The sequence below is a fragment of the Loa loa genome, assembly GCF_000183805.2.
Source record: "Loa loa unplaced genomic scaffold supercont3.119, whole genome shotgun sequence".
NCBI lineage: Eukaryota > Metazoa > Nematoda > Chromadorea > Rhabditida > Onchocercidae > Loa > Loa loa.
Window position 1 is genome coordinate 98657 of NW_018108299.1, and position 11006 is coordinate 109662.

Below are 11006 nucleotides of genomic sequence, written 5' to 3' on the forward strand. Positions count from 1 at the left end.
ATATATATATATATATATATATATATATATATATATATATGTATATACTAGTTTACTGAGGTCCATTATGTTCTTAGAACATTCAGCATCGCTATGATTTTCCTTTCTTATAGGTGTATGGATCGCTTCATGGAAACGTATAACTTGGTCTCACAAACATTACAAAAACGTGTTCAAGAAGAAATAGCCACTTCCACACGAATGACGTAATGCAACACGATTTCCTTAGCGATAATCTATGTTTATTGTAGCATTTCTTATTTCTTATTGTTTAAATGTTACGTTTGAGATTATTTACAAATTCGAAAGCATCCAGTGAATTATTTGACAAATAGAAGACAAGTATACTTTTGATATCATATGCTGACTATGAAGATGTGTCTCTTTACTAGTCGATGGTGGTTTTTTCTACTTCGCTCTCATGGATTTTGTTCATCTTCTATTTCGTCGTACAGATTATTACATTAAGAATTTATATAAAAGGTAAAAACCATGCTAATTCGTTGCAACAGTTTAATTATATTGTTTATAACTTGTTATCATTATATCCCATTCGCTCCAATTGCTTTCACGTTCGGATGTTATCTTAAATTGTAAAGATCTTAATTGCACATCTTTGCGCTGCTGTGTAACAACTGCAACTTAAAATGTTTTCTCGTAGAAACTTTACCACTTTATCAAACTTCACAACAACTGAGGCAAACAAGAAAACAAAAGACAGGACACCCGTGAATTTCATTTCGTCGTTATACAGTCAAGATCTAACACTTGCAATTTAGAGGGAGAACAAAAAACCAGTTTCTTGACCACCTGGGTTTTGGTGCCTCTTTCGGAATCTAACTTCATTTAAAATCTTTGGATTTCCTCTTTCTTTTCCGATTGGCGAACTTGTTTGTTTCTTTAAGTAATTCATGGTCAACACTTTTGGATTCGGTCCTGAAATAATTCATCACAGAAACATTGGTAATTAAGGTCCTGGAGTCTCTCAATATATTATAATGGTTCTTGAAATAGCCATAAATCCGTGGAAGACTCGAATATAATGCTCCCAATGAAAATTGATTTTGCAGCAATGAATTTTCTCCCTACTTACAATTCAAAAATCTCTCGAATTTACCTTGATGATTTAACTGATAAGATGGTGCCAATTTTTTTGGATGTCTTTAAATTGGTACTCTGTAAAGCACTCATCCAATCATCTTCACTTCCCTTGATTGCATACTGCTTCAATTCCCGACCTATTTCTTCTTTCATTCTCACTCGATCTCTATCTTGTCTTTTTCTGATTTCTACAGCCATCTCGTGAAGCTCATCCTATACACAGTAAAATTATGCATCCATAAAACTATTCCAGGACAAAGATGATAATCCTTTTAATATTCCCAAGGTGATTTCCGAACTATAATATAATGAATTTTTTTTTTTGGAATTTTGCAGTATATATGAGAACACGACCTCAGAGCCTCAAAAGATAAGATGACATCACTTTTCTATTTTAATCATTGACTTTATAATATGAGGAACTGAACGAATAAAACTTACATCAAGAGAGATTGGAACAGGCTGCATTGAACCAACATCAACTGAACGCTCACTGATTTCCTGACCATCAATTTCTTGCCGTAGGGCATCCATACAAAGCTGATCGAGGTATTCAGAAAGTTTTCGAATAGTTTTGTTGAATAAAGCTAACAACTGATTAGCAGGTAGCTCAAGTTCTGTTGCCAAAATATCCACCGTTTTATGTTGCAGTCCAATACCTAACAAAATTGCAGCTTGTACACTGCTTAGTTTCACCTGAAATGAAATCGATTAAAATCAATCAGTGTGGGAAGGAAGCAGCAAAATGTACGCGGTCAGAATATTTTACTGCCTCTACCAGTACTCCATGTTTCTGCTCTTCCCTTTTTTCCTATTCTTGTCAAGAAAAAAGAAAATGTTTACTAAGATTACGGAAAGCTATTCTGATTCCCCCATTTACAATAAAATATAAGAAAATTAATATTCCACCAACTTTCTCATCGAATCGTTCTTCGAAATACAATAAAGCAAGTACTGGTAATATATCAGTGATCAGATGATGATCGATCATGTTCCGTGCATACTGAGATAATCGGCATAAATCACCGTTTGAAAGAAATGATCCAATTTTTTCTCTGGCCCAAACTAAAAAGCAATTTTGCAATTAATCAAAAATTTTTATCCAGTTATAAATCCTTCAACAGACGAGAAGCAATTCTTTCATCTACTTAATCGAAAACTAGTGGTGTTACATCTCACACCATTAGAGAATTTGGTAATTCAAATGATTTAATAATTTACCCTCTCTTTTACATTGCTTTGCGATCTCATTATTTTTCAGCTGAAGAATACTGAGAGCCATCTGCGGCAAAAATTTGTTAAATTCAAATCCAAACAAACGCAAAATTCGACGTCGAAATTCAGTCCAGTATAACGAGAGCCAAGAAGCAGTACCTTCGTTCAAATCTTCCTCATCTATAAAAGTTACTTTTTTTGAATGAAGGAAATGTATTTAGGAACAAAAAAAGGAAATAAGATATACCTTTATTCATATCCTTTAGCATAACGCAAGTATGTTCACCAGTGAGGTCACAAACAGATTGCCTGAGGTAGACCAAGACAAACCCTGCACGCTTCCAGAATTTGAGCAAAGGTAAATTTAACCCAAACGAAACACCTAAAATGAACAAGTAAACTAATATTTAAGCATTCCTTGATGACTGAGCATGGCATCAGAGTCGCAACATTTTAAAATCTGAAATCGAGAACGACATGCAATACCAATATAATCCAATTTCTCAGCACGCCGTTCACTTAAACGATGTAGAAGTGGTGGTAAATCAGCGCGTGGTTCAATAACTTCTTCCAGCAATACCAATGCATCAGGATTCTAAAAAGTATTCATTATTTTCTCACTGTCATCTCGGATGAATTAACAGTCAGTGTAAACCTGATCAGTGAAGGTCTAAGCTAAATGGAATGGTCTGATTACTGGAATCATAATCTGAAACAAAATTACCGTGCTCAATACGAAATTTTAACCAATATCGTTAGTTCTGAATGGCAGGATAGTCCTAACAGTCACTTATTAAGACAGCTGATTACCTCGATGTGTTTAGCATTTGCTTCTATATTAAAATCTGTTCCTTCTTTTAAGCATGGAACTGCCCCATAATAATATTCCAGAAGTAATTCAAGAGCTCGTGAACCATATCCCAGTGCTAAAACACGTGATCGTCAATGCCATATTCCTCACCAATACAAAGAAAATCATGAATATGTGAGAATGAATTAACTAACACTGGAAATCAGGATGTACTGCTATTCTGACAATTCTTGCTCCGCTCAACGTTGGAAATTCTTTATCCTGAAAATCTAACAGTTTTCACAATAAGCGGAAGTGGAACAGGATAACAACCTAAATTTTTAACTTTCATTCCATGAACTAGATGTAATTTGAAAGTTTGAAAACTATTGCAAATTTCGTAACACAAATAAATATTCTTTATACTCATTTAAGGAAACATCATACCATAAACTGCTGCGATACTGTCCACGGCAACAAATCACCCGCTGCTCTTTTTCCTCTTCCCATATTATCGCATACCGTTGCAGAAGATAAGACACCTTCCATCGCTACTTGTATAACTGCCAGAATCTGTATTACACTACATTTGCTTTTTAAGAATTTAAACAATATGAAGCAGAAAAAACTTGTTTATTCGGTTTCAAAATATGCAAGCAAAAAAGAAAACAAGCAATAAACCTCTGGAAGTTGTGCTTGTGTTTCGTTAATTGGTCCCACCAAAACAAATAAATGATGTGCTGGAGCATCCGACAACATCTACAATGAAAAACGTTCGATAGCTGCGAATCGTAATATCAGAATTCAAACCTTGTTGAAATGAATTTAAAAAATAAACTATTTAAGCACTCAAAGAAATCTGGTGAAATCATACCTGCAAATCGTTAGGCGAGTTTTTGTAATGTGCTGACACATATATGGCCATAATACTGTGAAGAAAAGTTTCGGAAGCCTTGTGAAAGGAAAACAAAGTATCGCGATTAACATATAACCTGGACCGAGAAAAAAAAAACATATGGATACTCTATGGAAAATTAAACTCTGAGATTCCATACACGAATGTTTTGGAACTTACAATTGACAGTTTTTGGGTGGTGGCATTCCAGCCACCAGTCGATGTGCACTGCAAGCATTCAAGCATAAAACACGATTTAACCAAGTTTCAATCTAAAACGAAAATTGGTTGAAAATTCTCTTGAATTGGAATTATTCAGATAAAAGCAAGGTTTCTTGAAATATAATATAAAAAAAAACAAATCATCTATAGTGAGTTGGAAAGAAATAGCTGGCTCAGGTAATAACGTGACCAGAATAAGGAGAAAGGACGATGTCATCAGAAAAAAGATGAAAGATGATCTCTATCATCCCGATCCATTCTCCGGAAAAGAAAACAGGATGGTATAAAAGAGTAAATATAATCAAATAATCCATAAAACTTTCCTGGTCTCCTGGCTTGTATCTGATGCTTTCTTCGAGAACCAATTCATGTAATGCACGTCCTAAAAAGTATCCAAATTTGTAATAATACAAAAAGTAAAGTCCGAATTTCATCTCGCACAATCCAAAGTATTCATTAGAAAAAAAACAAACCTTTCATAGCAGTTAGCACTTGTTCATTGTTATCATTTTTCAGCAAACCAGCTGCTTGTTCACGAAGTTGCTGCATCAATTTCAATGAGAGCGATCTCCCAGTTCCTTCATAACCGCTGATCGTTGAGGCGAGAAAAATAAGATATGGTCCTAAAAGTATATAGTCAAAAAGCGCAAATCTTTGAAGAAAATCTTGACATTCATGGTTTTCTAGACGTTTCTGAGAGGCAAAAAGAAATGCTATTTATAGAGTCCTTTATTTTAGATAAATGATTTTTACAAATTTTTTGGATCCTGAAATGATGTAAATAGCTTTCATGAGAAGCAACGTACCTGAAATTAGCTCCTTCAAGATTGGTAATGGAATGGCAGCAGCTTCATCGATTACTACTAGTTCAGCCTGCGATAATTTAACCGAATCTTGAGGATCAATATACTGAAAAAAATTAATCATGGATTTCTGAAACAGATTTTTTATTATTTAGACATAAAGTAACGTGAAGTTGAGAAAGTGATTTTTCAGGAGCAGTTCTTAGCAGTTCCAAACCTGAATGATTTGTCGATGACCTCTGAAAATATTGATTCGGATCAAGGCTTTGTTATATTGTTTATTTGTTGACTGGATCAGTTCAAAATCCGTATGTTCTTCATAATTCATAGCCTCCAAACCTTTGACGACAAATTCAAATAATGTTTTCAGATTATCAGGTGCCGGACTAGTTACAAATATGTTCGCATAGTCAAAACCAACAGCACCTGCTATGGCTAATCCAAGGGCAGCCGATTTACCCCGACCACGAGCTGCAGTTATGCAACATGTTACTTGCAACGTTTTCTCAGTTATTACGTCAAGAAGTCGTAACAAAGTCTGAAATATTAAGGATATGTATAAAATATTAAGAAAAAAACCTTTCAGATAAGGTCTGAAATATTAAGAAAAAAAACTTTCCAGACAAGGTTTGAAAATAACTATATTCGTTTGTTGTACTCTTCCACTTAAATTCGGATGAATGCTGAGTGCAGGAAATCCAAAACTACTCAAAATTTCTGATAAGTAATCCAACGGCGAGATCTGTCAATAAATCAAACTAAGTGGGAAAAACTTGAAAAAGTACACCTTTGCCTGACACAATGTTCTACATTTGTTCAGCAAAAAACTCAATGGTTTAGTTTCGGTTAGTGAATTCTTCAGGGATGCTAATTCCTCTTCTTGCGTGTTAAGCTTGTTCTGCAAAAAAGGTTTCTCAGTTAAAACAGTTATGCTTCATGCTGGTCCAAGTTTTGTATCAACCTCGAAATCATATTCAGGGAACAAAACGAGCAAATACCTTAAAACTTGCAGGGACTTCCTCAATTTTTAAGACATGAGATGATAGTGGTAAAACATTTAAGCGATCGTCCGCAACTACACAACTGCGACAACTTGCCAAAGACAATATAAATCGTTCATTGAAACGGGGAACCACTTCAGAATGAGATTCTGTACGAAAACGACTGTGGACATCCTCAAAATCCCTTTACATTATATATTAAAAACTAAACGCCAAGGAAAAGAGTGAAATCAAATTCCTCTAAAAAAGATAATTTTAATGGCACAAGAAGTGATGTAATGGAAAGTTCTACTTTTTTCAAAAGAAAAAGAAATTACCATGGCCATCGTATATAACTGCTTCAAAGAGTTGACACTCTTTAGTAACAGTACAATCAAGCCACCCCCTTCAACCGTTTCAATAGTTCGAGCTAGAAGATTCGGTGTAATAGCTTCAAAATCCTAAAAAAAATATTAGCAAAACTTCAATTCAAGAAAAAAAACAAACTGCAAAAAAATTTTGATATAGCAAATAGAAAGTACTTTGAAACAGTAATAACGAAAACCTGAAGTATGAGCATTCCAAAAGTACTGCCAAGGATTTTATGTGTTTCAGCATAATAACAGTAACGGATGTGTGTTGAAGAAATGAATAATTCAAATGGATCATTGTCCTAAAACAATTTAGAGTATCCGAGGGTAAGAGAAAATTGTTATCTCGAATAAGTCAAAGTTCCATCCTCCAGTAAAAAAAAAAGTTCAATTTCGAATTCTACTGCTTAAATCTTCAGAGTTCTTCAAAATAGACATGAAACAACCTTTATATCCATACGACCATTTCGTATTTTTTTTTCAACTCTTTCATTCGTTTTTTACGATGTGAAGTAAATCCGAGCTCTTTTTTATAGCACCACAGAACAGAAGGCCTGGCAGCAACCGTTGCTTTTGATAATAAATGGTGAAGGATGACAACCTACAGCGTAAAGAAGATAACATAAACAACTTCGAATTTGAATTAAGGCATGAATGAGATTTTCAGATTGGCGCTTCAAAAACACATTTCCATATGCATTCCCTAAAGAAGAAGGTTACTAAAACTGCTGTAGCTAAATCACTTTTTAACTTTTGCAGAAATGAAAGTTTCCGACAGTAAAAAAATATGATAATAAAAAAAATTATGATAATAAAAAAAAAATGAAACGGGACCTGATCCTTCCCTTTGTCACCAATAATAACAAACAACGAACGATGTCCCGTAGCAACTCCATTTTCAATAAGGATTCTAATCCGATTATCCAACTTCGTTCTTACCATATTTGATAACACCTAAATTTCTTAAGTTAAATACATAAATTTAATCAAGCAAATTAACAGAAAGAAATTAAATATAACGTTAACAAATGGAAATAGAACGTAGATGGTAAATGGTATGGACCAGGGAGTAACTTGAATCTAGCAATAACTCGTCACACCACATCAAAACCTCATTAGAAATATTTCGAAGTTCTTCCGTCCCAGTCAATCCTCTTAAATCTTTGCCTTTCTCCAGTTCAGCTTTGCAAACCTGGGCATCTCCCAAACTGTAGCACTATCTACTCCTCTCCTTCTCGCTGCGCCCCGCCTTCCTCATCATCTCCTTCCCTCACACTTTTACTGACATGTCTATCACAAACAACGGCAAAACTGAGCGCTGTGCAACAAACGAGTAGTTGCCGTCCGATTATGAAACTCTGGTGTCTCAGCCTGGTCATACTCGATGGGTAAATTCAATGTAGCTTCTATGAATTGACTGCTTCTCTCTTTTCTCAGATGGATTTTCCAGCAGTTTAGTATAAGTTAAGTATAAAAGCGGGAAGTAGAAGTAATATTTCATTTCATTTTTGTAATCGAAGAAGTAAGGCTGTGCTTGGTTGGAGGCGTTCTTGTCTCAAAGTAGCTACCCTTACATCTCCTGCCATCCTCAAAGGTGACATAGGGAGCTGCTTTGCGAATGGACCTGAAAGCTGGTTCAGTGAAAGGTGTGTGATGTTAAATGTATCAGTCATCATCTCATGCCAACAGTTTTCTAAAAGCAATATACATCACGTTCCATGGCATTGGAATTAATCTCGTTCTCTTCTCTGTATATCTGTTGCTTAGAATGCTTAGAATGAAGCATTTTTATCATATTCTCCGCCAGATTCAAATTCTTTTTACACAGTTTACAACACTTGAGGAGTATTAACCATTCGATATTTTATTCAAATATTATACGTCAGTTGCAGAACTGCCAAATGCAATATGTGAAGTGGCAAAGAGCTTATGTGTTGTTTTAATAATTTTACTTCATTCACAAATGTGCTGTAAGCGAAAATTGGTGAAAAGGATAGTAAAAGTACCTGTAAGTTCAGTACGACATGGCTCCTTAAAAAGGGAAGATTTATCCAAACCACATATTGCGACCAATTCCACAGAAAGCGGTGTTAGCCAAACGGTTCGTACAGATCTGACTCTTGTGATAATCGAAGGATGTGCTTACCAAGTGACACTCAGTAAGCTCAAGTTTTTTCCGGAATTACAAAACAAAGAGATGAGTCAAAGAAAAACCAATCACAAGGATGAGAACGAAGGAAGCATCTAGCTCAATTTTTTTGATTCTTTTTGAACACTATTAAACTCCACAACAAACTGTTTCTGATATTCGATCTCAAATTAACCTTTTTCCCTCATCACTTATTCTTCGTATTCCTAGAACGCATTGTATATGCTTCTTGTTTCTGCAGTTTTTTGATTGGAAACCTTGAGCTTTTCTGTCTCCAAAATGTGTTTTATGTTAAAACAATAATTATATGACCTGTGACTGGTGTCATAAAACTGGAAGAAAGGAAAAAATCTTTTATTTTGCAATCGGTATATCATGAAATTTCAGAAAAGTAAGCAAATAATAGACAAAAAAGTAGTAACAAAAGTGGTCAAAATCGAGAAAAATAGTGCACCGAAAGAAGCGGTATTTGAATTTTTTTTAAAAATTACTCATAAAAGTTATGAGTATTCAAGCATAAATGGCTTTCTCTATGCAAATCGCCTTCTATATTCAGATCTTCAATTATGTAAAATTCTAAGTTTGTAGCCGATTTTAACATTTCCATATGTCATTCAAATCTTATTCTCCTTCCTTTTTGCTTTCCAACAACTAAAGCGTTTCCTTTTGTTCTTTTATGTATGTAAGAGATTTTATGATTTTTAAAAATTGTCGCTAAAAAATAATATCAAGTCATAGAGTTGAATAAGTTTGTAATTGTAAGGTTGGAAAAGGGTTAATGCTTTACAGACAATGAGAGAGAAAATCTCGAACACAGTTACCGGATTATTTAAAAAGGTTTGTAATAAATCTATTGAACGAAGATGAAGTAATTCAAAATTTTATATCTTTGCTTTCGAATTTTTCACGGACTGACAAAAGATTGTTCGAGTAATTGCAATAGTTATAAAATCATAATGATGTTGTCCGAATTTCATCATAACTCAAAAAGATGCAAATCTCAAAAGCTCTCAGATTTATCATCCGAAGAAGTTATGGGCCACTAGTTTGTCTGGAAGGTTGGATACTACAAAAGTGTTAAATATTTCTGTTGTTGCAGAAAAAGGATTTAGAAGCAACCCAAGAGGAGGAATTCGGCAGTGATAGAAAGTAAGTGAGGAGTAAAAGTATTATATTTTTAATTTGAAGCTTTCGAATTTGATGAACATTCTACATTAATTTAACTTTGAACTCTTCCAGCTAATCTCTGCTAAATACTATCATTTGCAGCAAAGAAGACATTGTAGAAACGGCAAACGTAAAATGTCTAGGCAATTTGGATGAAATAGTGAAGGTATTTGATAGATGTAACGAAGTCTTTGCAATCATTGAATTTTTTTCTTGAAAAACTCCAATTCAAGCATCTTTAAAGTTATGCGCGACAAAATCAATGACAAATGAATGTATTCTACGGAAGCTGCTAGCATACTGAGTAAACACTATTGCATATTGGCATATCAAAGCATTATTAGTGTCCAAGTCATCAGTAGACTAATAGTAGATTTGAAGTTATTTCCTGAGTGAAATTGAGAGTAATTTATGAAAGACTCTTTCTCTCTTTTAGTTATAATACAGTCTACTGTAACTCTTACTGAGTGAATTTCAAATTCAACTTTTTCGATTTCCCGAAACAATTGTATACTTCTGAAGTTAAAACAAGAAAATCGAAGACTTTTTGACATGCACATTAACTTAAATAAGCAATGACTTGAACTTAATTAGCTAAACTTTATGGGTTAATCGATCAGTATGACAATTATTTGAGTTCCAAAGAGTTCCACTTGTGGATATATAATGTGAGCATAGAGATACAAAAGATGACAAGAGAAATTGTCATGCCACCTAAATCGTCCCATATTTGACCAATTTCATTGAAATTTCGTAGTTCTAACTGCATCTATTTCTTCTTTATTCATCGTTTTCCTTATAGAATCGTAAATTGAAAATAGATAAAGAGATAGAAGAAATGAAATCTGCTCATGAAATGGATGATTTCAAACCTCTGCAGCCAATTACCGATCCAAAATTGCATGTTAAAATTACGGAGAAAAAATGTGTCCTCTATGAAACGAACGACGAGCCAACTTTAGACGATGAGTTAGATGAAAAAATACTCTAATATTCTCGAAACCTCGATTTATTATTTCCACAATCAAAATTTTAATTATTGGCATTGTTTTTTTGAAATCAGAAGTCAGTTAAAAAATTTTCATGTTAATCATATCATCACTTATTTAATCACATTTCAACCTCGACAGTCATTTATCAATCTACATTTCATGTTTTTTTCTGTCATGAATAGAACACATTCCCTAAACGAAATATATGAAATGGCAATTTTTGACTAAAACAGGAAGATGTTTAATCAACTTTCTGAATTTCTATCAAACATGTTGGGACATTCAGCATAATCAATTGATGTAAAAAGAGGAGAGCAAGGG

The 11006-nt window shown here is 34.0% G+C and overlaps 3 protein-coding genes across 3 annotated transcripts in view; 2 read left to right on the plus strand and 1 right to left on the minus strand.

Moving 5' to 3' along the window:
* Positions 1–668, plus strand: part of LOAG_11591 (import inner membrane translocase subunit Tim13) — a 2216-nt gene extending 1548 nt beyond the window's left edge. Inside the window, exon 3 of the mRNA XM_020448380.1 lies at positions 114–668. Within this exon, the coding sequence (XP_020301471.1) occupies positions 114–210 (97 nt within the window). The 3' untranslated portion in view covers positions 211–668. The remainder of the gene's footprint in view (positions 1–113) is intronic.
* A 174-nt stretch (positions 669–842) lies between these two features.
* Positions 843–7756, minus strand: LOAG_00945 (hypothetical protein; the record flags this gene model as incomplete). The annotated part of the gene is made up of 25 exons (XM_020445601.1): positions 843–936; positions 1118–1314; positions 1543–1797; positions 2015–2166; positions 2323–2496; positions 2564–2698; positions 2803–2911; positions 3127–3242; positions 3322–3388; positions 3554–3679; positions 3788–3865; positions 3981–4098; positions 4182–4273; positions 4499–4605; positions 4697–4846; positions 5030–5132; positions 5244–5564; positions 5814–5924; positions 6025–6201; positions 6345–6467; positions 6572–6679; positions 6838–6978; positions 7212–7331; positions 7441–7569; positions 7664–7756. The coding sequence occupies 25 exons, from the start codon at positions 7754–7756 to the stop codon at positions 843–845; spliced, it is 3396 nt and encodes a 1131-aa protein (XP_020303958.1).
* Positions 7757–8340: 584 nt separating this feature from the next.
* Positions 8341–10684, plus strand: LOAG_00946 (hypothetical protein; the record flags this gene model as incomplete). Its single annotated transcript, XM_003136486.1, has 5 exons — positions 8341–8478; positions 8914–8991; positions 9626–9675; positions 9796–9859; positions 10496–10684. The coding sequence occupies 5 exons, from the start codon at positions 8341–8343 to the stop codon at positions 10682–10684; spliced, it is 519 nt and encodes a 172-aa protein (XP_003136534.1).
* Between the last annotated feature and the right edge of the window lie 322 nt (positions 10685–11006).